This window comes from Anolis sagrei, chromosome 1 (assembly GCF_037176765.1).
Source record: "Anolis sagrei isolate rAnoSag1 chromosome 1, rAnoSag1.mat, whole genome shotgun sequence".
Lineage (NCBI taxonomy): Eukaryota > Metazoa > Chordata > Lepidosauria > Squamata > Dactyloidae > Anolis > Anolis sagrei.
Genome location: NC_090021.1, coordinates 334,893,212 through 334,921,191, shown reverse-complemented (window position 1 = coordinate 334,921,191; position 27,980 = coordinate 334,893,212). Strand labels below are relative to the sequence as shown.

At 43.6% G+C, this 27,980-nt stretch overlaps 1 protein-coding gene across 7 annotated transcripts in view; it reads right to left on the bottom strand.

The window, feature by feature from the left end:
- Positions 1-2,899: 2,899 nt before the first annotated feature.
- The window catches only part of KTN1 (kinectin 1), a 215,428-nt gene continuing 190,347 nt past the window's right edge, over positions 2,900-27,980 (bottom strand). For 6 of the 7 annotated variants that reach the window (XM_067463084.1, XM_067463087.1, XM_067463081.1 and 3 more), the window contains 11 exons: positions 27,059-27,148; positions 23,655-23,735; positions 23,139-23,228; positions 22,958-23,050; positions 16,142-16,213; positions 14,355-14,438; positions 12,938-13,021; positions 10,016-10,099; positions 8,015-8,107; positions 5,006-5,129; positions 2,900-3,475 (listed from right to left, as the gene is read on the bottom strand). In XM_067463084.1, the coding sequence (XP_067319185.1) occupies positions 3,471-3,475; positions 5,006-5,129; positions 8,015-8,107; positions 10,016-10,099; positions 12,938-13,021; positions 14,355-14,438; positions 16,142-16,213; positions 22,958-23,050; positions 23,139-23,228; positions 23,655-23,735; positions 27,059-27,148 (900 nt within the window). In that variant the 3' untranslated portion in view covers positions 2,900-3,470. The remainder of the gene's footprint in view (positions 3,476-5,005; positions 5,130-8,014; positions 8,108-10,015; positions 10,100-12,937; positions 13,022-14,354; positions 14,439-16,141; positions 16,214-22,957; positions 23,051-23,138; positions 23,229-23,654; positions 23,736-27,058; positions 27,149-27,980) is intronic. The other variant, XM_067463085.1, reaches the window with a different exon arrangement.

Below are 27,980 nucleotides of genomic sequence, written 5' to 3'. Positions count from 1 at the left end.
AGGAGAAAATGTGGAGGCCGTGACAGACTTTGTATTTCTAGGTGCAAAGATGACTGCAGATGCAGACTGTGGCCAGGAAATCAGGAGACGCTTTCTTCTTGGGAGGAGAGCAATGTCCAATCTCGATAAAATAGTAAAGAGTAGAGACATCAGACTGGCAACGAAGATCCGCCTAGTCAAAGCCATGGTATTCCCTGTAGTAAACTACGGATGTGAGAGCTGGACCTTAGGGAAGGCTGAGCGAAGGAAGAGAGATGCTTTTGAGCTGTGGTGTTGGAGGAAAGTGCTGAGAGTGCCTTTGACTGCGAGAAGATTCAATCCTCCAGGAAATAAAGCCCGACTGCTCATTGGAGGGAAGGAGACTAGAGACAAAGTTGAAATACTTTGGCCACATCATGAGGAGACAGCAAAGCCTAGAGAAGACAATGATGCTGGGGAAAGTGGAAGGCAAAAGGAAGAGGGGCCGACCAAGGACAAGATGGATGGATGGCATCCTTGAAGTGACTGGACTGACCTTGAAGGAGCTGGGGGTGGTGACGGCCGACAGGGAGCTCTGGCGTGGGCTGGTCCATGAGGTCACGAAGAGTCAGAGACGACTGAATGAATGGACAACAAACTACCCCGCCCTTCTCAACCCCCTCGGGGGGACTCAGGGCGGCTTACAAAAAGGCACAATTCGATGCCCAACAATTCACAAAATACAATATACAATTTACAATATAACGACGACAGTTATAACTAATTAAAACAGTCAAATTAAAACAACAGCAGCAATAAAATCATCTTGTGGTCAACGTTTGTCAATTCATAAATCCATAATCCATCCAGCATTGTCATTGTCCTTTCCTACTCTGGTTGTCATTGTCTTTTATCCATCTGCCAGCTTACCCAAAGGCCTGGTCCCATATCCAGGTCTTTAGCTTCCTTCTGAAAGAGAGGAGGGATGTTGATGACCTAATTTCCCCGGGGAGCACATTCCACAGGTGAGGGGCCACCACCGAGAAGGCCCTGTCCCTCGTCCCCGCCAGTCTCACTTGTGATAAAGGCGGGGTCGAGAGCAGGGCCTCCCCAGATCTTAAACTCCGAGATGGGACGTAGAAGGAGATGCGTTCGGACAGGTACGCTGGGCCGGAGCCGTATAGGGTTTTGTAGGTCAAAACCAGCACTTTGAATTGTGCTCGGAACTGGATCGGCAGCCAGTGGAGCTGACATAACAGCATATAGTTATGCTGATTGTTTTTAATGGCTCTAATTGCTCTTTTGTGAATGTATGGCATTGAATTGTACCAGCCTGTAACCCACCTTGAGTCGCCGTATGGCTGAGAAAGGGGGGCTATAAATAGTGTAAATAAATAAATAAATAAATAAATAAGAGATGGGAATGTGCTGCCAGTAAGTTTCCACAGGATGTTATTGCATGCAGCTACTTTGTACTTGGTGTTCATGCAGCGTTTCCTAAATGTCACCATTCTGTCTAAGGTGACACCAAGATATTTAGGATGGGAGAAGTGTTCGAGCTCTTGGCCTTCCCAAGTAACTTTCAATTTTCTGTTGGCTTCACAGTTTCGTAGGTGGAAAGCACATGACAGTGCTTCACTGTGACAGTGAAGTGACAGCTCCCCCGGTGGCCAGAATACCCTCATGAAAGCTGGAAAGTTAAATAGCCTCTGTGTGTCTGTCGATATATGTTGTGTGTCTATGGTATTGGATGTTTGCCATGTATTTGTACATTGTAATCTACCCTGAGTCCCCTGCCAGGTGAGAAAGTTCAAGGTTCCAGGATTCCAAAGGTTCAGGAGACAAGTCAGGACACCGAAAATCCACAAACCTGGGGGAAAACCAGCAGCATCTACCACCAAGATAAGACAGAATGTAAATATTGTAAATAAATATATCAATTTTGGGATTGATCTAGCAGGGTGCTTACACTATAATTATCGATGTCATGTATCATGTTCTGCAGTTGTTGGTGGTGGTAGGCCTAGCTGTTGGTGACAGAAGGATTAATGTAAGTCTAAAGGGTTGAGTAATCTGTAAGTAAGAGTTCATGGGTGAAAGCAATTAAGGGTGGAGGTATGCAAGAGATGGGTTGCAACTGGATGTTTTTGGATGTAAGGAGACAGCCGTGGGACTGATCTTGGGGAGAAAAGTATCGTCTTATCTTGGTGGTGCCCCCGGTGGCGCAGTGGGTTAAAGCCCTGTGCTGGCAGGACTGAAGACCGACAGGTCGCAGGTTCAAATCCGGGGAGAGGCGGATGAGCTCGCTCTAGCAGCTCCAGCTCCTCATGCGGGGACATGAGAGAAGCCTCCCACAAAGGATGATAAAAACATCAAATCATCTGGGCGTCCCCTGGGCAACATCCTTGCAGATGGCCAATTCTCTCACGCCAGAAGCGACTTGCAGTTTCTCAAGTCGCTCCTGACACGACAAAAAAGTAATCTTGGTGGTAGACGCTGCTGGTTTTCCCCCAGGTTTGTGGATTTTCGGTGTCCTGACCTGTCTCCTGAATCTTGGAACCTTGAGTCTTGGACTGGCTTTTGACTAAAGTATATACTCTTGATCCCTGGACTTTGTTTATTGAATTACTGATGTTTGACCACTGGACTGGACCTTTTGACTACGGAGTTATCTTGAACCTGCAACAGTGTTTGCTGTTTTTGTTTTATATTCTGTGAGTGAGTGCATTCTTTATGTTTTATATTTTGGACGATTAAAACAGCCAGAAAGTAAGTGCTGTTTTAATTAAATTGTTTTATACAAACTGGGTATTTGTTTGGTTCATCTCTGCCTGAATAAGGCAGAGCCCTGGCATCGTGACAATCGAGCCCCATGGCAAGTTTTTTGCTTTTCCAGATTCTACATTTCCGAAGTCCCAAATGAAGCACATTAACAGTCCGGTTTGAGTAATAAGCATCCCTTTATTCGCCGACACCATTACAAAAACTGATTACATTAGCAACCAAAAAAGAAAGGAAGGAAGGAGGGAGGGAGGGAGGGAACAAAGGAGAGGGAGAAAGGAGGAGGAGGAGGAGTGTTCACTTGAAGATGGAAGTCGGAGGCCGCTACTCCCCAAAATGTATCTAAGTAAAACAGCACAGGCCGTCAGTATTAAAATGTTACGTTACGTTGCTGTTGTTACCACGTCGGGTTTGTGTTGTGTTCTGAACAAGTTTCACTGAGCATAGCAAAGATAAAAGGTTATGTGTTTACTGCAGCTCCCGGAATGTGAAGCTCTAATTATCCAAACTTTATTTTATTTAAGTATTACAAAACTAAACTCTGGAGGTGTTCGCAGAGTCTTCATCATCATCTCGTTTAAATCAGTAGTCTAACAAGGAGTAGAAAAGACAAAACTCTGTTCAGTGTTTGACGAAGTAGAAAGGGTGAACACATAAATAAGGCTTTAATTTGGCAAAATATAAAATACAGTGCCTTCTGCTACCCCCAAATTAAGGATCTCCCCATGATTTCATTCTGCAAAAAAAGAGAAACAGAAAACAAGAACAACGGTGTAAGTTCAGGGATTCGAGAATCACAGAAAAACATGACAGAACTTAATGCAGATAATTACTAACTATTATTGATATGGATGGAGGAAAAAGCAGAATGAGCAGTACTGAATTTTTAAATATTACACTGTCCAATACATATTTTGGTGTCTCAAATGTTAGACCTGTTTCTAGGTATATTTGACCTGCTAATTCCAAAAATTGCACCAGCTTCCCCATATTTGCCTCTAGTTTTTGAGATACAGATGCCATATACCAGTCTTGAAACGCTCGACAATAGAAAACCACGATAGACATATCAAAGAACCTAGAACTGATGCAGTCTATTTCAATAGAATTTTCTGAATCAGCAACTCAAATAACCTCAGGAATGGCCCGAAAAACCAAGACAGCAAGAACCTTTTTTGGTTGTGTTGTTGTTGTTATTATACATTATTATTTGATACACAACAATATTTGATCTCACATCGAACAGTTCCAGGACTGTGTGATGTATCAGTAAATAATGCATGCAGATCTGAGTAGAGTGGCATTTTGCAGATGACAGATGGTAATTTTGTCAGTGCCAATTGTTTTTAAGTGCAGGCCAAGGTCTTTAGGTACTGCACCCAGTGTGCTGATCCCCACTGAGACCACCTTTACTGGCTTATGCCAGAGGCTTTGTAGGAGAAAAAGGAGGAGGAGGTGGCAGAGATGAGAAGATGGTGACAATGACTTTGGCACAGGCCAGAAAAGGTGGTCCCAGTGGTGATCGGCACACTGGGTGCAGAGCATAAATATCTTGCCCTGAACTTAAAAACAATCGGCACTGACAAAATTACCATCTGCCAGCTGCAGAAGACCACCTCAGTTTCCGCTCTGTAGCTAACCTGTACGGTTCTGTTCTGTGCTTTAAAAATGTTTAAGACTATCAACTCACCCGCCGCATGTGAGGTTCACTCAGTGATACGGTTTTTGTCAGCAAGGAACCTGCCTGCTGCAAAAATTCATCGACAGATTTGTGAAGTGTACGGTGATACTGTTATGAGTAAAAGCAAAGTGCGTAAGTGGGTACGAGAATTCAAAGATGGCCGTGACAACGTCCATGATGAGGACCGCTCCGGTCACCCTTCTTTGATTACAGACTATTTGGTGGCTTCAGTTGAAAAGAGCGAACCTCACATACATTTTTAAAGCACAGACAGAACTGTACAGGTTAGCTGCAGAGCGGAAACTGAGCACAATTGTTCCCGAGGCATGCCGGTACACGACGCACGAGCTCGTTGTGGTATGCGCGCGAACTACTAGTGTCTACAACAAAACGGACCTTACTTAAAAAATACCCTTCGTACCACTGTGGCCTCTCCCAGGTGCAACACCAAAGTGATACCATCAACTTTACTGCCTTCTTGGACTATCACCAAAGATCGGTTCTGGAGATACTTTCAAAGTTCGTTCTCTGGCCTCCCAAATCCCAAGATAAGCCCATTATCTGGTTTGCTCAAACCTCTCCTACCTAGTAGCTGGTAGTGTTCTTTTCCCTTTGTGAGCATTTGGCTGACAGATGCAAGCAGCTGTTTGAGATGGGTCACATTCTGGCTTAGATTCACGGCTACGTTGAGATTTTTATCGGGTCCACCCTGAAACGAAAGGAGAAAAAGCAGTTCCATTGATTAATAGCTTAACACCACGGTCAAAACAGGGGGTGGCTGGGAAATGGATGCTGAATGCTAATATATAGCAGAAGTGGAAATCAGATGGCCCTCCAGATGTGGCAAGGCTAAGGTGCCCGGCTTTCCTGGCCATTGGCTATGCTGCTTTGGGCTGATGGGACTTGAGGTTCAGCAATATTTGGAGGGTCACATGATTCCCAACCCTATATCTACGAGGGTTGAATGAAAAGTAATGCCTCCACCTTCATAACTCTTCAACAGATGGCAGTACTGATATGGGGCAGGTACTGGCTTGTTCAGTAGACTCTCCTCTACAGTTTCATTTTGGCAGGAAGCCTTAGCATTGAACGGTTATGTTGTTAAAGTGCGAAGTATGGGACCCTGCGCAGATGGTGGGTCAATGCGACTTAAGCAACATACAGTCATTGAATTCTTGACAGCAGAAGGTGTCACCCAAAGGAGATCAATCAGAGAATGCAAGCTGTTTATGGTGATTGTGTTGATGTGAGTACCGTGCGTCGTTGGGCGAGTAAGTTTAAAGATGTTGAGGTGGGAATATCTGACATGCGTGACAAACAAAGAGTTAGGACATCCTGTGGCAGCAATCACCAAGTTTCACAAGCAAAAGTTGACAGATTGATTCAGGATGATTGTCGTATCACTCAGAGAGAAATTTTAAGGAAAATCGGCATTTCACAAGAACGTGTGGGTCACATTATTGTTATCACCTTCTCGTCCATGTCCCAGCATTACTTCCAATTTTAATTTTACATTTGGCCTTCCCACTGTTTTAATTGTGTGTTGTCTTATTGATAATGCTGTATATTTTATTGTCTATGTTTTATTTTAATTTGCTTGTACTGTTGTTATTGCTTGTAGTGTGCCAAGTTTGGTGCAGATCCATTGTGGGCTGGGTTCAGGTCTATTTTCCCCAAACTCCACTAGTTTTCACATTTGGGAATATTGAGTATCCATTCCAAGTTTGGTCCAGATCCATCATTGTTTGAGTCCACAGTGCTCTCTGGATGTAGGTGAACTACAACTCCAAAACTCAAGGTCAAAGCCCAACAAACCCTTCCAGTACTTTCTCTTGGTCTTGGGAGTTCTGTGTGCCAAATTTGACTCAATTCCATTGTTGGTGGAGTTCAGAATGCTCTTTGATTATAGGTTAACTATAAATCCCAGCAACTATAACTCCCAAATGTCAAGGTCTATTTTCCCCAAACTCCACTAGTTTTCACATTTGGGCATATTGAGTATTCATGCCACGTTTGGTCCAGATCCCTCATTGTTTGAGTTCACAGTGCTCTCTGGATGTAGGTGAACTACAACTCCAAAACCCAAGATCAATGTCCAACAAACCCTTCCAGTACTTTCTCTTGGTCTTGGGAGTTCGGTGTGCCAAATTTGACTCAATTCCATTGTTGGTGGAGTCCAGAATGGGCATATTGAGTATTCGTGCCAAGTTCGGTCCAGATCCATCATTGTTTGAGTCCACAGTGCTCTCTAGATGTAGGTGAACTACAACTCCAAAACCCAAGATCAATGCCCAACAAACCCTTCCACTACTTGCTCTTGGTCTTGGGGGTCCTGTGTGCCAAATTTGACTCAATTCAATTGTTGGTAGAATTCGGAATGCTCTTTGATTATAGGTTAACTATAAATCCCAGCAACTACAACTCCCAAATGACAAAGTGAATCCTTCCCCCCAACCCCACCAGTTTCAAATGTGGGCGTTTCGGGTATTTGTGTCAGATTTGGTCCAGTGAATGAAAATACATCCTGCATCTCAGATATTTACATTACTGTAGCAAAATTACAGTTGTGAAGTAGCAACGAAAATAATGTTATGGTTGGGGGTCACCACAACATAAGGAACTGTATGAAGGGGTTGCAGCATTAGGAAGGTTGAGAACCACTGGGTTAATTAACCTAAGGATCACTGTGGAAACTTAGGATACATATCAACAACAAAGTACATTACTACTCTGCCATCTTCTGGTAGAACTAAGTAGCACATGGCCCTGGTCAGTTTTATTCATTGAGGGATACAATATGTCCAACTCACTCTCAGAACAAATAGCCATGGGCACATAGTCCTACCGTAAGTGACCTATAGATCTCCCATAAGCCTTTCTGATTTGTTTATTTATTTTAATTCCATCCCACCTTTTCCCCAATGTAGGGCTTTAAAGGCAGCTATGCTACAGCAGGTTAAACTGCTGACCTGATGAACTTGCTGACCAAAAGGTCAGCAGTTCGGGAGTGGGTTAAGATCCCGCTGTTAGCCCCAGCTCCTGCCAACCTAGCAGTTCAAAAACATGCAAGTGTGAGTAGATGAATAGGTACCGCAGGAAGGTATTGGTGCTCCATGCATATCCAAGGTGATATGGCCAGCATGACTGCATGGAGGGACCACATATGCGGACTGAGTTGAACATGATTTTACCTTGGCGATTTGGTATATATGTATTTTATCTATATGTATTTTAATCTTGTATTGTTGTATGATGTTTTAACTTGTATTAGTAGCATTGAATCCTTGCTGTAAGCTGGTCTGAATCCCTCTACGGAGGTGAGAAGATCGGGATATAAAATATTTAAATAAATAAATAAATAAATAAATAAGGAAGGAGTTTCCACCAGACACTGAGGCAGAGAGTTCCACTGTTGAACAGCCCTCATGGTCAGGAGGTTTGTTTATTTGTTTGTTTGTTTACATTATTTAGCTCTTCCTAATGTTCCTAATGTTGACCACAACACCAGTGGAACTGAACAACTATCTTAGTTCTAGTAACCAAAAGACGTAGAGCTTGTGCCATTTCACCAGCGTACCCTAAAGACACACTCACCATTGGCGAACAGACATCACTGTTTTCTATCACTTGAGTGTCTCCAGCGGCTTTTCCTATTTCCCTTTCTAGAGTCATCAAGGATTCGTGGGCCTTAAAAGAAAAGCAACAGGTTATTTATGTATTTATTTATCGTGTCAGAAGTGAATTGAAAATATAATTATAACACATAAAAAACCACAAACAAACTTGGAATTATATTAGATTTCATAGAATCATAGAATCAAAGAGTTGGAAGAGACCTCATGAGCCATCCAGTCCAACTCCATTCTGCCAAGAAGCAGGAATATTGCATTCAAATCACCCCTGACAGATGGCCATCCAGCCTCTGTTTAAAAGCTTCCAAAGAAGGAGCCTCCACCACAGAGAGTTCCACTGCTGAATGGCTCTCACAGTCAGGAAGTTCTTCCTCATGTTCAGATGGAATCTCCTCTCTTGTAGTTTGAAGCCATTGTTTTGCGTCCTAGTCTCCAAGGAAGCAGAAAACAAGCTTGCTCCCTCCTCCCTGTGGCTTCCTCTCACATATTTATACATGGCTATCATATCACCTCTCAGCCTTCTCTTCTTCAGGCTAAACATGCCCAGCTCCTTAAGCCGCTCCTCATAGGGCTTGTTCTCCAGACCCTTGATCATTTTAGTCACCCTCCTCTGGACACATTCCAGCTTGTCAATACCTCTCTTGAATTGTGGTGCCAAGAATTGGACACAATATTCCAGGTGTGGTCTAACCAAAGCGGAATAGAGGGGTAGCATGATTTCCCTGGATCTAGGCACTATGCTCCTATTGATGCAGGCCAAAATCCCATTGGCTTTTTTTGCCACCACATCACATTGTTGGCTCATGTTTAACTTGTTGTCCACGAGGACTCCAAGATCTTTTTCACACGTACTATTCCCGAGCCAGGCATTGTCCACCATTCTGTATCTTTGCATTTCGTTTTTCCTGCCAAAGTGGAGTATCTTGCATTTGTCCCCACTGAACTTCATTTTGTTAGTTTCGGCCCATCTCTCTAATCTGTCAAGATTTGAATCCTGCTCCTGTCCTCTGGAGTATTGGCTATCCCTCCTAATTTGCTGTCGTCTGCAAACTTGATGATCCTGCCTTCTAGCCCTTCATCTAAGTCATTAATAAAGATGTTGAACAGGACCTTTGATCAGAAACTGGCCACTTGGAGTGCCTCTGGTGTCGCTGTGAAAAGGTCCTCCATTGTGCATTTGGCAGGGCTCAGACTGCATTTTAGTAAGTGTTGTGTGATTTGCTCTTCTCCACACTCACATGTCGTGGACTTCACTTTGTGGCCCCATTTCTTAAGATTGGCTGTGCATCTCGTGGTGCCAGAGCACAGACTGTTCAGCGACTTCCAGGTCGCCCAGCCTTCTCTGTGCCCAAAGTTTCTCATCCGGTCTCAGCCACTGATTGAGGTTCCAGGTTTTTACCTGCCACTTTTGGACTCTTGCTGAGGTGTTCCTTTGAGTATCTCTGTAGATCTTAGGAAGCTATTTCTTGATTTAAGACATTGGCATGTTGGCTGATATCCAAACAGAGGATGGGTCACTGCCTTGGCCCTTTCATTACAGGCAGCTACATCTCTGCAAATATCAGGTGGTGTGATACCGGCTAAACAGTATAATTTCTCCAGTGGTGTGGGGTGTAGGCATCCTGTGATAATGCATCATGTCTCATTAAGAGTCACATCCAACTTTTTTTAATGTGGTGAGATGCAGAATCATAGAATCAAAGAGTTGGAAGAGATCTCATGGGCCATCCAGTCCAACCCCATTCTGCCAAGACGCAGGAATATTGCATTCGAATCACCCCTGACAGATGGCCCACACAGGGCATGCATATTCAGCCACAACAAACTAGGCTGCTGAAAGGTGTTATGTGTGTCTGTGACGTCTGGTTCCAACCCAATTACAGAATTGGTTCTTTCCGGAAGAGTGAAGTGCCATCCAAAGCCTGTTTTATCAACAGACAACTTTGAGCTACTGATTCCTTACCTTGGGTAAATCAGCTACTATTTTTTTCCTCTCTTCCTGATCCATGTTGAGTTTGGCTGCCGTCTCATTCAATTGTGTTTTTAGCTGTTAACAAAACCAAAACAAAGGTAGGTAACTCACTTGGTCAACTCACTTGGTCAACTTGGACATACTTTGGCCTTTTGGGTGTTTTGGACTTCAACTCCCACAATTCCTAACAGCCTCAGGCCCTTTCCTTTTCCCCCCTCAGCCGCTTAAGCGGCTGAGGGGGGAAAAGGAAAGGGCCTGAGGCTGTTAGGAATTGTGGGAGTTGAAGTCCAAAACACCCAAAAGGCCAAAGTATGTCCATGCCTGGACTAGACAGAAGGAAAGGCAAGTCTCACACACAATTAGTCAACATGTATTATAAGGAGCGTAGAATATCTGCAAAATAGATGAAAAAAGAGGCAGCTAGAGAAGCCGGAAACAGGTTAGAATCAGCAAAAGAGCCCAGCAGGTTACTTACAACCCTGAATGCCTTGCCAACATTGTCGGCGAATTTGCACAAAACCTTTCCACAAATATGCTTCTATTTCCAAAGCTAGTGATGCTCAATTCTTCTGTCATCTCAGCTCCAAGGCACTAAGCATAGACCCCTTTCAATAACGTAAACATCTAGCATTTTCATCATTGTCAAAGGATTTCATGGCTGGAATCACTGGGTTGTTGTAGGTTTTTTCAGGCTATATGGGCATGTTCTAGAGGCATTCTCTCCTGACGGTTCGCCTGCATCTATGGCAAGCATCCTCACTACTTCTGAGGATGCTTGCCATAGATGCAGGCGAAACGTCAGGAGAGAATGCCTCTAGAACATAGCCATATAGCCCGAAAAAACCTACAACCCATTTTCATCATTCTCCTTCTATGTCTCAAAGTGGTTCTCTCCAAATCAGCTGATCTCTACATGGCACAACGAAGCGTTCGCAACATGAAATGACTGAAAAGTCAGTGCTTATGGTGGCTCAATCTCTAATATTTTCTTTTTCCAAGGTGGATTAAGAATTTCCTTGGTTCTAGAAGACTCACCTTTGAACAAGCTGCAAAATATATGAACGGAATTGGTCATATTCCTAATGTAGATGCCTGATAGAATATGCTGTAAGTCACCCTCAGCTGCTTCTAATAATTTATAACTCAAGGTTTTTCAATCTGATGAAGGAGTAGGCAAAAGTATGATAGCTGGGACCCAATGCTGGTCAGAATTAGAGAAGCAAAGACATTACGTATTTGAATGTAATGGATAGCCTTGAGCACTCTGCTTGGCTGTTTGTTGCCCCCCCTCCTTTCTGTCTCCCCCCCTTTCTGGCGAACTATCTTGCCACGACTCAGTCGCCCCTGCATCTCTCACTTGGTGCGCTGTCTCGGCACTGGGTCCCAGCTATCATACTTTTGCCAAGGACTGTCTGGTCTGGTTCCCTTTTTATTTCAAGCTTTGTTCTTTTCCTTCAATCAAGCAAAAGTGACATTTCTGACTAAGAAGTATTCATAGAATCATAGAATCAAAGAGTTGGAAGAGACCTCATGGGCCATTCAGTCCAACCCCCTGCCTAGAAGCACGAATATTGCATTCAAATCACCCCTGACAGATGGCCATCCAGCCTCTGTTTAAAAGCTTCCAAAGAAGGAGCCTCCACCACACTATGGAGCAGAGAGTTCCACTGCTGAACAGCTCTCACAGTCAGGAAGTTCTTCCTCATGTTCAGATGGAATCTCCTTTCTTGTAGTTTGAAGCCATTGTTCCGCATCCTAGTCTCCAAGGAAGCAGAAAACAAGCTTGCTCCCTCCTCCCTGTGGCTTCCTCTCACATATTTATACATGGCTATCATATCTCCTCTCAGCCTTCTCTTCTTCAGGCTAAACATGCCCAGCTCCCTAAGCCGCTCTTCATAGGGCTTGTTCTCCAGACACTTGATCATCTGAGTCGCCCTCCTCTGGACACATTCCAGCTTGTCAATATCTCTCTTGAATTGTGGTGCCCAGAATTGGACACAATATTCCAGGTGTGGTCTAACCAAAGCGGAATAGAGGGGTAGCATGACTTCCCTAGATCTAGACACTCTGCTCCTCTTGATGCAGGCCAAAATCCCATTGGCTTTTTTTGCCGCCACATCACATTGTTGGCTCATGTTTAACTTGTTGTCGACGAGGACTCCAAGATCTTTTTCACACGTACTGCTCTCACTTGCTTTCAGACCCATTTAGTTTTTGAAAAATCCACAATATCTGCAGAATTCTCCTCTAGGATCACATTGCAAATGACTTGATTTGTTTCCTGTCATCTTTTATGAACAATCGTTCATAAAAATTGGAAATAGTGCAACACAGATTATTCTGACTGGCATTTAATGATACATGTAATGATATAAATATCTGCCAAAAGAGGCAATATTCTCTGCATCTGATAAAATAGCTGCAGTCCATGAAAGCTTTTACACCAGAGACAACATGTCAGTCTTAAGATGCCTCTTTTGTTTTGATCCCATTCTCCTTGCATAGAAATCGAAACGGTTCAGTTTCAATTTTCAACAGCTCAAGTCAATCAAAAGGAAACGTTCAATTCCAAGCCCTCCCTACCTGGATGGGTCTCAACGTCCTGTCTAACACTTACGGTAGAAAAAGCAGCAATTTCACACCTAGATTACTTCACCTGCATTCTGTGAAAGCAGCTTTTCAAATTCACAAATTACAAAAACATGAACGGTTGAGGCAAGATGGGTGAAGAGAGAGTAAAGACGACATGCTTCAAGCGCTAGCCGTGTTGTTATGAAGAGGCGGAGAAAGGCTACCAAAGTGGTTGCGCTGGGCAAAGACTGTGGAGAAGTGGTTAGCAGACAGAAAAAAAAGGCTTGGAAAGGGGTCTCCACTTTGGAATAGACGCACTTGGGTGGAGAGTGGGCCTCTTACCAAATTTAACTCTTCGTTCTGCCTTACTGCTTCAGAATATGAGTCATCAAGCTTTTTCTGCAATTCAGTCAACAGATCTTTGAGCTGAAATGAAGTTTTTCAGAGGCTTTAGGATGCATCTCCTCGTAATGGTTATCAGAAGCCCTGCTCAAGATCCAACCAACAAGTCGTGCCAAGTTGGTGGGAACACGAGACAGGGCCTTTTCGGTGGCAGCACCTCACCTTTGGCACTCACTCACCAGGGGGATGAGGCTAAATGCTTTACTATTTGCCTACTAGGAAGTACTAGGAATGTAATAATTCTTAACAAGTGTACTGTTGACCTACTCCGACATGTTTAGAAAGTGCCAAAGGTGAGGCCCTGTCTTGTGTGGCCAGGTTGGTGGAAACACGAGACAGGGTCTTTTTGGTGGCAGCACCTCACCTTCGGCACTCTCTCACCAGGGGGATGAGGCTAAATGCTTTACTATTTGCCTACTAGGAAGTACTAGGAATGTAATAATTCTTAACAAGTGAACTGTTGACCTACTCCGACATGTTTAGAAAGTGCCAAAGGTGAGGCCCTGTCTTGTGTGGCCAGGTTGGTGGAAACACGAGACAGGGTCTTTTTGGTGGCAGCACCTCACCTTCGGCACTCTCTCACCAGGGGGATGAGGCTAAATACTTTACTATTTGCCTACTAGCAAGTACTAGGAATGCAATAATTCAACTTCACCAGTCCCACCACTTTCTCTTTGAGTCATAGAATCATAGAGTTGGAAGAGACCTCATGGGCCATCCAGTCCAACCCCATTCTGCCAAGAAGCAGGAATATTGCATTCAAATCACCCCTGACAGATGGCCATCTACCCTCTGTTGAAAAACCTCCAAAGGAGGAGTCTCCACCACACTCCGGATCAGAGAGTTCCACTGCTGAACACGTAGGGTTTTCTTTTTATGAATTACAGCTGAAGCATCTTCTGCAGAGTCCATTATAAACACTACACAACAGATTTGTGTAAATGCCTAAAACAGCCATTAGGTGACATTCAGAAAACATTTCCTGTTGCCAACGTTTCCAAGACTCCCAACATTGAGCTAAGGGGACCCCATTTGGGGTTGGGACCTATAGTTTAAGAAGCAGTGCTCTATATGATCATCCCTTCCTCTTCTCCTTCTCTACTGTTAGTGTGTCATGCCCAAGTTTCTTCAATCCTTTGCTGATCAAACATTTTATTCTTGTGTGCAGTTCCGTCTTATCAACTTAACTCCAACTTATGGCGACCCTGTGAATGAGAGACCTCCAAATCCCCCCACCCTCAAGAGCCCTGCTCAGGTCTTTTGATCTTGGGCCACTCACATCCATGTTTGTATTTATTGGGGTGGCGGAAAAGAGGAGGAAGCAAAAGTATCCACAGTGTTTCCGATGGTACCTTACCTCTCGAACTTCTGAGACGTACGTTGACCGCTCTATTTCCGCCTTTTCCAGTTCCTGCTCCAAGTGTTGTCTCTCCCTTTTAAGCTGCCAAAGGAATGAAGCCACAAAATACACATGTTCAGTTTGTTTCCAGACTTCAAACAAACTGAACTCAGCCTTCTCCATCTTCATGATTTCCCCAAATACTAGTTTAGGATTCAAGGGATAAGCTTGAGTCTTGATTAGGAAAATATTCTAATCTCTGTGACACATTCAAGCGTTATGTTTACATAGGGTTGCTCTGAGTTTTCTGGGTTGTATGGTCATTTTTAGGCCCCCGGTGGCACAGTGGGTTAAAGCGCTGAGCTGCTGAGCTTGTTGACCAAAAAGTCGCAGGTTCGATTCTGGGGAGCGGCATGAGCTTCCGCTGTCAGCCCCAGCGTCTGCCAACCTAGCAGTTCGAAAACATGCAAATGTGAGTAGATCAATAGGTACCGCTCTGGCGGGACGGTAAGGGCGCTCCATGCAGTCATGTTGGCCACATGACCTTGGAGGTGTCTATGGACAATACCGGCTCTTTGGCTTAGAAATGGAGATGAGCACCACACCCCAGAATCAGACATGACTGGACTTAATGTCAAGTGACAACTTTTTCCTTTACCTATGGTCATTTTCAGGAAGCATTCTCTCCTGACATTTCACCCACATCTACGGCAGGCATCCTCAGAGGTTGTGAGGTAAGTTAGGTTTATATATCTGTGGAATGTCCAGGGTGGGAGGAAGAACTCTTATCTGCTTGAGGCAAGTGTGAATGTGGTAAATTGGCCACTTTGATTAGCATTTAATGACCTTGTAGCTTCAAAGCCTGGCAGCTTCCTGCCTGGGGTAATCCTTCCTTTGGAAGTGTTAGCTGGCCCTGTGTTATTATTATCTGGAATTTCGTTTTTTTAGTGATTCTCTTTATTTACAGTCCTGATATAAAAAAAAAAGCAGGGGATTACCAGACAAGAATAAATCAGGGCCAGTTAACACCTCCAAACAAAGGATTCCCCCAGGCAGCAATCAACCAGCCTTTGAGGCTGCAAGACCATTAAATGCATTTATTATTTTACTCTATGCAAGTGTGGATGTTGCAATTGGCCAGCTTCAAAACCTGGCTGCTTCCTGCTGGGGGAATCCTTTTTTGGGAGGTGTTAGCTGGCCCTAATTGATGTTTACATGCTTTCTTTGGCACTTGTCAATATGAGTGTCAATATGAAAAACCCACTCATTACAAATTTAAAACCATGTGGTCGATGTCATAGTTTGCATCACAGTGGTAAACAAAACATTCAAGATGGCACTTTTAAATTATGCCTCGCTCTAATAGATCCTAGTTTTGTATCCTAGTTCATCTAGACCAGGTATGGGCAAATTGCGGCCCTTTGGGTGTTTTGGACTTCAACTCCCACAATTCCTAACAGCCTACTACAGTTCCCAGAAGCCCCCAGCCTGCGAATGCAGGCTGGGGGCTTCTGGGAACTGTAGTAGGCTGTTAGGAATTGTGGGAGTTGAAGTCCAAAACACCCAAAGGGCTGCAGTTTGCCCATACCTGGTCTAGACTATGATTAAAGAAATTAGGAAATCTTCCAATCCTTCCGCTTGGGGCATGAGAGGAGGAAGGTACATACAACTAACTTGCTGCTGGTCTGATAAACCACGGTTTACTTAAATCGGATTGTTAAATGTGAATTGGGCCATGTCTACTCTCAGGACAGACTTGGGATCAAAATAACTTTGAAGCAGAAATTAAGTCAAATGAGACATACGGCATCGACTTCTTTGCTTTCTTCCTTTAGTCTTTCTATTTCCTGCTCTAGAAGAGTGGCCGAGGACTGCACCTGCAAAGAGACACATAAAAATATTGCCATTATTCCCAATTCAGATCTTTGTCTTCTCCACGAGTTTTAAACAGACCTACTCTGCTTTCTGTGTCATCAACAGAGGCATTCTTCCCCGGAATTAGTCTATTGCCAGTTTTGCGTAACACATACACTGTCTACCACACAAGGCTATCTATTTTAGACCCTATGTTTTCAGGGCTTAAATTTAGCAAATTGTAACCCAAATTAGCATCCAGCCTGCATCACACTCTGAAATTTTCAACATCATAGCACTCTGCGAAGCAGTGCTTATTTCAGATAATAATAAAACTTTATTTATATACCGCTCCATCTCCCCGAGGGGAGTCAGAGAGGTTTCCAAGTAACATCATCAATACATACAGATAAACAACATAAACATAAGGTTTTTTTTCGGACTATACGGCCATGTTCTGGAGGCATTTTCTCCTGACGTTTCGCCTGCATCTATGGCAAGCATCCTCAGAGGTAGTGAGGTCTGTTGGAACTAGGAAAAATTTGTTTATATATCTGTGGAATAACCAGGGAGGAACAAAGAACTCTTGTCTGTTGGAGCTAGGTGTGAATGTTTCAACTGACCACCTTGGTTAGCATTTGATGGCCTGGCAGTGCCTGGGGCAATCTTTTGTTGAGAGGTGATTAGATGTCCCTGATTGTTTCCTCTCTGTCGTTTTGCTGTTGTAATTTTAGAGTTTTTAATACTGGTAGACAGATTTTGTTCATTTTCATGGTTTTTTCCTTTCTGTTGAAATTGTCCACATGCTTGTGGATTTCAGTGGCTTCTCTGTGTAGTCTGACATGGTGGTTGTGGGAGTGGTCCAGCATTTCTGTGTTCTCAAATAATATGCTGTGTCCAGGCTAGTTCATCAGGTGCTCTGCTATGGCTGACTTCTCTGCCTGAAGTAGTCTGCAGTGCCTTTCATGTTCCTTCATTCGTGTCTGGGCAATGCTGCTGCGTTTTGTGGTCCCTCTGTAGACTTGTCCACAGCTGCATTGTATACGGTAGACTCCTGCAGAAGTGAGAGGATCCCTCTTGTCCTTTGCTGAACGTAGCATTTGTTGGATTTTCTTCGTGGGTCTGTAGATAGTTTGTATGTTGTGTTTCCTCATCAGCCTCCCTATGCAGTCAGTGGTTCCCTTGATGTATGGCAGGAACACTTTTCCTCTGGGTGGATCTTCGTCTTGATTCTCGTGGTTTGTTCTTGGTCTTGCAGCTCTTCTGATGTCTGAGGTGGAATATCCATTGGCCTGTAAAGCCCAGTTGAGGTGGTTCAATTCAATTTGGAGGAGGTGGGCTTCGCAGATTCTTTTTGCACGGTCTGTCAAGGCTTTAATGGTGCTTCTTTTTTGACTTGGGTGATGGTTGGAGTTTTTATGTAGAAAATGAAGGAAGACTGCCTTTTCTAGATGTCCTAGTTATCCGCAACCCAGATCAACAATTGGGTTACACCGTTTACAGAAAAACCATACACACAGATATCTACATAAAAACTCCAACCATCACCCAAGTCAGAAAAGAAGCACCACATTTGTTCCTTGCCAATAAGTTTAATCTCTGATTTGCATTAATACCATATACATCCTCATAGGGAAAATGCTTTTAAAAATATATTTCTTTATTATTTACAGTATTTATACCCCGTCCTTCTCACCCTGATGGGGATTCAGAGCAGCTTACAGAACACACACAGGGAAAACATTCAATGCCTTAATATAGTTTTAAAAATATACAAGCTAATGGAGGCTGGGCTTGTCAATATCTCCCTTCAATTGTGATGCCCAGAATTAGACACAGTATTCCAGGCAGTCTAACCAAGGCATTCCTGTTGGTTCTGCTGGACCTCTCATCGGCCTTCGATACCGTCGATCACAGTATCCTTCTGGGACGCCTCGCAGGAATGGACCTCTGCAGTGGCTCCAGTCCTTCCTCGAGGGTCGCTCCCAGAAAGTGTTGCTACAGGACTCCTGCTCGACCCCACGGCCATTGCACTGTGGAGTCCCGCAGGGTTCAGTACTGTCCCCTATGTTGTTTAACATCTACATGAAGCCATTGGGAGATATCATCCGGAGATTCTGAGTGCGGTGTCATCTGTACGCAGATGATGTCCAACTCTGTTACTCCTTTCCACCTGCTACTAAGGAGGCTGTTCAAGTCCTGAAACGGTGCTTGGCCGCTGTAATGGACTGGATGAGGGCCAACAGATTGAAACTAAATCCAGACAAGACAGAGGTCCTACTGGTCAGTCGTAAGACCGAACAAGGGCATAGGGTTACAGCCTGTGCTTGACGGGATTCCACTCCCCCTGAAGTCGTAGGTTCGCAGCTTGGGGGTGATCCTGGACTCATCGCTGAGCCTGGAGCCCCAGGTACTTGTGCGCCAGCTGCGCCCGTAACTTGGGAAGTCTGACTTGGCCACGGTGGTCCACGCTCTGGTTACATCCTGTATAGACTACTGCAATGCTCTCTACGTGGGGTTGCCTCTGAAGACTGCCCGGAAGCTTCAACTAATCCAACGAGCGGCAGCCAGATTACTAACAGGAGCGGGGTACAGGGAGCATACTACTGCTCTGTTGCGCCAGCTCCACTGGCTGCCAATTAGCTTCCGAGCACAATTCAAAGTGCTGGTGTTGGCCTATAAATCCCTAAACGACTCCGGCCCAGTTTACCTGTCCGAACGGATTCTCCCCTATGAACCATCAAGGTTATTAAGATCTTCTGGAGGGGCCCTGCTCTCAGTCCCACCATCCTCGCAGGTGCATGTGGCGGGGATGAGGGACAGGGCCTTCTCGGTGGTGGCCCCTCAGCTCTGGAACTCTCTCCCACTGGAGATTAGAACTGCTCCTTCTCTCCTGACTTTTAGAAAATTGGTGAAAACTTGTCTCTGGAATTTAGCATTTGATGAGTGAGTCAAGAACTTCTGGCCACATGGACGGATGGTAATGAACTGTGATATCTTTTGGACGACTTGGCTTTATGTAATTATATGATTGCTTTTAATGTATTTTATGTATTAATGTGCTTTATGGTGTGATGTTTTAAACTACTGTTTTTGAATCATGTTGTAAACTAGCCTGAGTCCCTCTCTAGAGGTCAAGAAGACCGGTATATATAAAAAAATTCTAAATAAATAAATCCCTGGATCTAGACACTAGACTCCTATTGATGCAGGCCAAAATCCCATTGGCTTTTTTTTTTTTGCCTCCGCATCACATTGTTGGTTCATGTTTAACTTGTTGTCTATGAGGATTCCCAAGATCTTTTTCACATGTACTGCTCTCGAGCCACACGTCCCCCATTCTGTATCTTTGCCTTTCATTTTTTCTGCCTAAGTGCATTAGTAACTGTTGAAATTGTGGGAGCTGTGGCCCAAAACACCTGAAAGGCCAAAGTTTGACCATGCCTCTATAGAGGCATGCTCTGTAGGAATTTTCCAGGTCTTCTTGCACAACTGCTGGCAAATCTTATCATAGACAGGATGCATTTTGCAGAATGCACATAGGTACAAGGACAGTAGAATCATAGAATCATAGAATTGGAAGAGACCTCAAGGGCCATCCAGTCCAACCCCATTCTGCCAAGAAGCAGGAATATTGCATTCAAAGCACCCCTGACAGATGGCCATCCAGCTTCTGTTTAAAAGCTTCCAAAGTGGGAGTCTCCACCACACTCCAAGGCAGAGAGTTCCACTGCTGAACGGCTCTCACAGTCAGGAAGTTCTTCCTCATGTTCAGTAGGTAAAAGAACCATAGGTACAAAGATCATGAAGCCGCGGTTGTACTGAAGCATTTAACTTTGCCTTTTTCTGGAGCCTTGGAAGGTTACTCTCAATGTTATGGTAAGCAAATGAAAAGCAAAGAACGACTGCCTCACCAATCAGAAAGACTTTCCAGTATCAGAGCAACCTCCCTTCATCTAAGTGGCAAAAACAGCTCTTATCCACAAACTAGATACTGCTAAGCCCAGAGCGTTTATCATCTTCGGTTGAGTCAATGCAGCAGCAGATGGTCTTTTCTAGTTAACACTGAAGTGCTGCTGGCCTTCTCTTTGAAGGGTGATCCCCTCTCAGCTCTCCCCATTTGCATCGAGTCGGCTTCAGAAAACACTTGTGAGATGCATAATCCAAAATCATTTCACAGGGATTAATTCGTATCGAAGAAGGCGAGGACAACCACGGAAGTGCCACATTAAAAACAGCGGCAGCACGATTAAACCCCTTGATACGACTTTGAGAACATATTGCTATTTTTGTGCATGATCACCATGCGATGTATAACAGAGTAATTGCTCACCAGTGCATCACTACAGTATACTGCCTATCTATTTTTTATTACTGTCTCTTCTGGCTGCCTCCTCTTGCAGGTTGTTTAACTCATGTTTTAAATTCAATATTTTTAGTTTTGTCATCCACTTTAACAGTTGTTATATCGAAAGGAAGGATGGAACTTTTCGAAATGAACAGTAACATAAAATGGAGTAATATAGAGACACCTTCTACATGGCGTATGGCTATCCAAGTGGGGGGAATACAGGGCATTGGCTTCCGAGTAAGAATTCTACCTCCCTAAAATGACTTTTTCCTTCAATACTCAAATGTATGTCATTGCAGTAACTTAAAACTTCAGCTGAACATTCAGAAATAGATTTAGGGCATCCAAAGTAAAGGGGCAGACAAAGTTAATGAAGTTACTAAGAAAAATCCAACTTTATGTACTTAAGTACCGTATATACTGAAGTATAAGCTGAGTTTTCAGACCTTTTTTGGGATGAAAAAGCCTCCCATAGCTTATACTCGAGTCAAAATTATTTTTTATTTTACTCTATTATTTTTATCATTATTACTATTATTATTTTACTCTATTTATTATTATTTCTACATTATTTCATTCTATTTATTGTTATTACATCCATTATTTCACTGTATTTATTATTATTATTATTATTATTATTATTATTACTACTACTACTACTACTACATTTATTATTACTACATTTATTATTTTACTCTATGCAAATGTGAATGTTGCAATTGGCCACCTTGATTAGCATTTAATGATCTTGCAGCCTCAAAGCCTGGTTGATTGCTGCCTGAGGGAATCCTTTGTTTGAAGGTGTTAACTGGCCCTGATTGATTCTTGTCTGGCAATCCTCTGTTTTAAAAAAAATCAGGAGAGTAAATAAAGAGCAACACTAAAAAAAATGGGAATTCCAGACAAGAATAACACAGGGCACCACAATTCAAGAGAGATATTGACAAGCTGGAATGTGTCCAGAGGAGGGCGACTAAAATGATCAAGGGTCTGGAGAACAAGCCCTATGAGGAGCGGCTTAAGGAGCTGGGCATGTTTAGCCTAAAGAAGAGAAGGCTGAGAAGTGATATGATAGCCATGTATAAATATGTGAGAAGAAGCCACAGGGATGAGGGAGCAAGCTTGTTTTCTGCTGCCCTGGAGACTAGGACGCAAGGGAACAATGGCTTCAAACTACAAGAGAGGAGATTCCATCTGAACATGAGGAAAAACTTCCTGACTGTGAGAGCCGTTCAGCAGTGGAACTCTCTGCCCCGGAGTGTGGTGGAGGCTCCTTCTTTGGAAGCTTTTAAACAGAGGCTGGATGGCCATCTGTCGGGGGTGATTTGAATGCAATATTCCTGCTTCTTGGCAGAGGGGTGGACTGGATGGCCCATGAGGTCTCTTCCAACTCTTTGATTCTATGATTAAACAAGGTGGTAAATTTGCCTCATTCACACTTGCCTCAAGCAGACAAGAGTTCTTTCTCCCAACCTGGACATTATTCCACAGATAAAGAAACCTCACATGCCTGGTTTCCAACAGACCCCTCAACCTCAGAGGATGCCTGCCATAGATATGGGTGAAATGTCAGGAGAGAATGATTCTGGAACATGGCTATGCAGCCCAGAAAACTCTCAGCAACTCAGTGATTCCGGCCATGAAAGACTTTGACAAAAACAAGCCCCCCCCCCCCCCACCACACACACAATTTTTCTTACCTGAGTAAACACCTCCCTAGGAATCTCTAGGCACTTTTGGTGGATACTGACCACAGAATAAAACCAGAGGACTCAGAGATTCACAGAGAAAGCATATTAAGTATATTCATGAAAATCAAATCTGCAAAAATGAATCCCACAAATGTGGCTTGCAGGCTGGAGAGTAATTTTCCATGCTTACTCTCTACTGGAGTAAAACTTCAAAGAGGGGCAGTATTCTTAACTGGGGAAACTTTGTCCCTGCTCAGGTAGCTACATCCAATCATCTATAAACAACTTAAAAAGGTAAAGGTTGTCCACTGATATTAAGTCCAGTCTTGTCTGACTCTGGGGTGTGGTGCTCATCTCTATTTCTAAGCCGAAGAGCCAGCATTGTCCATAGACACCTCCAAGGTCATGTGGCCAGCATGACCGCATGGAGCACTGTTACCTTCCCGCAGTACCTATTGATCTACTCACATTTGCATGTTTTCGAACTGCTAGGTTGGCAGAAGCTAGGGCTGACAGCGGAAGCTCACGCCGCTCCCTGGAATCGAACCTGTGACCTTTTGGTCAACAAGCTCAGCAGCTCAGTGCTTTAACCCACTGCGCCATGGGGGGCCCCATAAACAACTTAAGAGCACTGTATTTTAGTGTTCTCTGTGTTTCTGAAGCCAGAAACATGGTGCCTACAAGTCTTTCGGTGAAGCGGTGAGACACACAACAAAAAATATTACCTGATGGAGTTCCTTCTGAGATTCTTCAATTTTTATTTTCCATTTGCTCTCCTCTTCTTCCACGCTCCTCTGCAACCTTTGCAAGATTCCCTCCTAGCAACACACAATTTGAGGCTCATAAGAAATTGAAGCAGGTGGAAATTCTATTAGACATAGCAGAATTTACCAGGCTCCACCTTACCGTCTCTGCAAGGACTACTTTATACTTCTCACACTCCTGCTGCAACATTACGTGCAATTCGTCTGCCTCTTTCAACTTCTGCTCCATGGCCTGTCAGAACAAAGAAACAAAATTCTATACATATTCAGAAGTTCATGCCATATAAGCACTGAATGTATTTTTTTTGCATTGCAATTTCCCTTGTTTCAATTCTGGTTCTACTGATTATAATTTCCACCCAAACATACAAATAACAGTTTGAGACAATGCTCCATGCGTAACCCTTAAACAGCAATAGTTGTGCATGTGCAAATATACTCTGATTTTCTTTTGTAGAGCCATTCAGGAGGGCCTGGTCTATCTAAAGATATATGCAGTCTGCAAGTGACACATTAGAAGCCAAATTTTAAGCTTCTGCCTATGAGATGGATTTAACGCCAAAGACAGGGCATACTTTTTTTCTCCTTTCCATCATGCAATGTGATAGAAAGTGGCATTAAAATCAAAAACATGGATGCACTAATAGATCGTACTAACCTTAACTTCATCTGGTCGTGACGTCTCCTTCGTATGTTCTCTTACTGCCTGTTCAAACCCATGCAACCACTCATTGTGACTCTGTAAGAAATAGGGATTCAAACTAAAGTGAGAGAAATTTTAAAATCTATTACATGGCAGAACGGTAGCCAACAACCAATAATTACTAAAGGTCTTTGGCCAGATTTACAATCATCCAGTAAAAGGGCAAAAAGGACACTTTTCTGGATGCTGGGGTTCATTCCCTCTCAAAGCAAGAGAGCTCATTTCTGGATAAGAAACAGCCTGGAATACATCTCCAGTTCATTTGCAGGTGATGCAATACAGGTATATGCAGTAAGAGTGAACTGAGGAGCTCAGTTCCTGATATTTATTTTATTTTATTTATATATTTATTTATTTAGAACTTTTGTATACCGGTCTTCTCACCTCCGTAGAGGGACTCAGGCCAGTTTCCAACAACAGTATCACAAACAATCGTTTAAAAACATCCATAATACACTAAAACATTAAAATACAAAAATACAGTCATATAATTACAATGGCCAAGTCGTCACAATAAAATCGAAGTTCATCACCATCCATCCATCTAGTCACGAGTTATTAACTCACTCGTCAAATGCCAGTTTCCAGAGCCAGGTTTTCACCTGTTTTCTAAAAGTCAGGAGAGAAGCGGCAGTTCTAATCTCCAGTGGGATAGAGTTCCAGAGCCGAGGGGGCCACCACCGAGAAGGCCCTGTCCCTCGTCCCCACCAGACGCGCTTGCGAGGCCGGTGGGACCGAGAGCAGGGCCTCTCCAGACGATCTTGATGGTTCATAGGGGAGAATCTGGTCAGACAGGTAAACTGGGCCGGAGTCGTTTATGGATTTATAGGTTAACACCAGCACTTTGAATTGTGCTCGGAAGCTAATTGGCAGCCAGTGGAGCTGGCGCAACAGAGGAGTAGTATACTCCCTGCTTGTAAAGCTCCTGTCTACTTAAATGGTACACAGAACCACTGGAAAAGTTTTCCACACTGAAGTGGCAGGCTAAAACCATTCTTTTCAAACAGGATTTTTGAAGAGGAAAGTTTTTGAGACCAAACCATGGATTGCTGTGTTTTAGGTGCACAGAATAATGCCGATAAGGAAAGCTCTTCAGCATGGAAGATGGAGCAAAACACCAGGAGGGCCAATGCAAGATGGGGATGCCTAATTTCTCTATTCACAGCTCACAGCTGTTTTTGAACTACTTAGGTGGACAGTAGGCTGGGCTGAAGGTCAGGTACTCAACCCAACCCAGGCTTTGAACTGCCAACCTTTTGATTGGTAAGATGTACTGATGCTGGTGATTAACCAGCTGTGCTAAAGCCTGGTCTTTGAAGGAGTAATGCCACTAACTGGTATCCTTTTGTGTCAATCACCTTCTTCAGGCTGGGTTATAAGTATCCACCAAACATCAAAAACGGTCTTTCTTGACTATTTCTTGCTCTTTACTCCTTACCCTACTTACTCCTTACTCTTAGTTCAACTCCTCCTTTACATCAGGGTAATTCTCGCAAAACAAATGAAGAATCTGCATTAGCAGCAGCCATGAGGCAGTGACATCTCCAGCTCACCCCCTGTTTGGGTATCAGCCAGCACGTAAACGACTTAAATCAAGAAATAGTTTTCTAAGATCTACAGAGACACTTGCTGGAACACCTCAGCAAGCGAGAGTCCAAATATGGCAGGCTCAAACCCAGAACCTCAATCAATGGCTGATACCAAATGAGAGACTCCCCCCTGGCCACACAGAAGACTGGGCGACTTGGAAGGCGCTGAACAGACTGCACTCTGACACCATGAGATGCAGAGCCAACCTTAAGAAATGGGGGCACAAAGTGGAGTCCATGACATGTGAGTGTGGAGAGCAAACTACAGACCATGTGCTGCGATGCAACCTGAGCCCTGCTACATACACAATGGAGGACCTTCTTATAGTAACACCAGAGGCACTCCAAGTGGCCAGCTACTGGTCAAAGGACATTTAATCAACTACCAAGCTTGCAAACTTTTTGTTTTGTTTGTTTGTTTGTTAAAAAAATGCAATACAACTGTTTGGCTTGCTCCTGACACGATTAATAAATAGCAGCCATGAGAATGAGAACACCAGAGGGGAGAAGGAATTATTACAAACTAGCTGTTGTCCCCTGCCACGCATTGCTGTGGCCCAGTCTGTTGATCTGGAAAATAAAGTAATGAGAAGATGTTGGTTTCTAATATATGTAATTTCTTTATGCTTGTGGGTAAACAATATGTCTTGCTGTTTCTTTGTCAGTGTTGACGTGGACAGTGTCTGGTTTGCCCACCCTGGAACATGCAACGTATCATTGTCCTTCTTTAAGGATCATATCTATCTATCTATCTATCTATCTATCTATCTATCTATCTATATCTATGGCTGGGTGGCTCTTTGTCAGGAGGGCTTTGATTACGTTTTCTTGCCCAGGTGAAGGTGGTTGGACAGGATGGCTTTAAGTATTTTCTGTTGGTCATGGGGGTTCTGTGTGGGAAGTTTGCCCCATTTCTGTCATTTGTGGGGTTCAGAATGTTCTTTGATTGTAGGTGAACTGTGAATCCCAAATGTCAAGGTCTATTTCCCCCAAACTCCATCTGTGTTCATATTTGGGTGTATTGAGTGCTTGTGCCAAATTTGGTCCAGATCCATCATTGTTTGAGTTCACAGTGCTCTCTGGATGTAGGTGAACTACAACTCCCAAACTCAAGGCCAATGCCCACCAAACCCTTCCAGTATTTTCTGTTGGTCATGGGAGGCCTGTGTGCCAAGTTTGGTTCAATTCCATTGTTGGTGGAGTTCAGAATGCTTTTTGATTGTAGGTGAACTATAAATCCCAGTAACTACAACTCCCAAATGATAAAATCATAATTTTTGAGTGATGGTGACTCCTTGTGTTGTGAGACGTTTTGTTGCCAAATTTGGTGTGATTTCGTTCATTGGTTCTTTTGTTTTTAAGGTACTCATTATGCACAGAGCATTTATATATATAGAGAGATGGCTCCTTGTAGTAGGGTAATATTTTGCCCTACAGTGACAAGGATTTGTTTAAATTTCACACATAAAACATCAATTTAAGGTGGAAGAGAATTGAAGCAGGTAATATTCCTTGACTGTAAAAATGAATAGGAACTAGTAGATCAATCAGCAGGAACTCTGGAAAACCTGGTATCACAGGAATTGGCAAACTTGGGCCCTCCATGTGTTTTGGACTTCAAGTCCCACAATTCCGGCTGTTAGGAATTGTGGGAGTTGAAATCCAAAACATCTGGAGGTACATAGTTTGCCCATGCAGCTCTGAGACAGCAAGCTGTTCTTCGATGCCTAAAAAACACCTGGTTAAGTGCAGCACGGAGATATTTCTCACCAAGGTAGAAGGAAGAGAGACGGTGGGAAACAGCTTCTGCAGGACCCCTCTCATCTCTGCTTCGGCGATCTCCACAGATTGCTGTCCCTCCTGGAGTGAGAAGAGCAAAAGGGAGAAAAAAAAGAACTATGTAAATTAAGAAGAGCCACTATAAGGTTGGTAAATTCTTTGGGCTACATATTCTGCCATTGATCTAAAGAAGACTGCTTCCAAGGAGCAACCAAACTCTTCTTGCTCCTTGGACGTGCAACAAGAACCTGTCTCAGGGTTCTGCACCACTTGTGCCTTTCTTTCAAGCAAAACTTTCTTTGGCCTTCTTCATTCATTGCCTTCTCTACACTGTAGAATTAATGAAGTTTCACAGCACTTTAACTGTTATGGCTCAATGATATGGGATCGAGGTTTAGAAAGTTTTTGTCCTTTTCTGCCAAATAGTACTAATAATAATATAGTTTAATGTATTGTCAAAGGCTTTCATGGCTGGAATCACTAGGTTCTTGTGGGTTTTTTCGGGCTATATGGCCATGTTCTAGAGGCATTTTCTCCTGGCGTTTCGCCTGCATCTATGGCAAGCATCCTCAGAGTTAGTGAGGTCTGTTGGAGTTTGGAAAATGGGTTTATATATCTGTGGAATGACCAGGGTGGAACAAAGGACTCTTGTCTGTTGGAGCTAGGTGTGAATGTTTCAACTGACCACCTTCATTAGCATTTGAAGGCCTGGCTGAGCCTGGGGGAATCTTTTGTTGAGAGGTGTTAAGATGTGCCTGGTTGTTTCCTCTCTGCTGTTTTGCTGTTGTAATTTTAGAGTTTTTTTTAATACTGGTAGCCAGATTTTGTTCATTTTCATGGTCTCCTCCTTTCTGTTGAAATTGTCCACATGCTTGTCAGCCATAGCAGAGCACCTGATGAACCAGCCTGGACA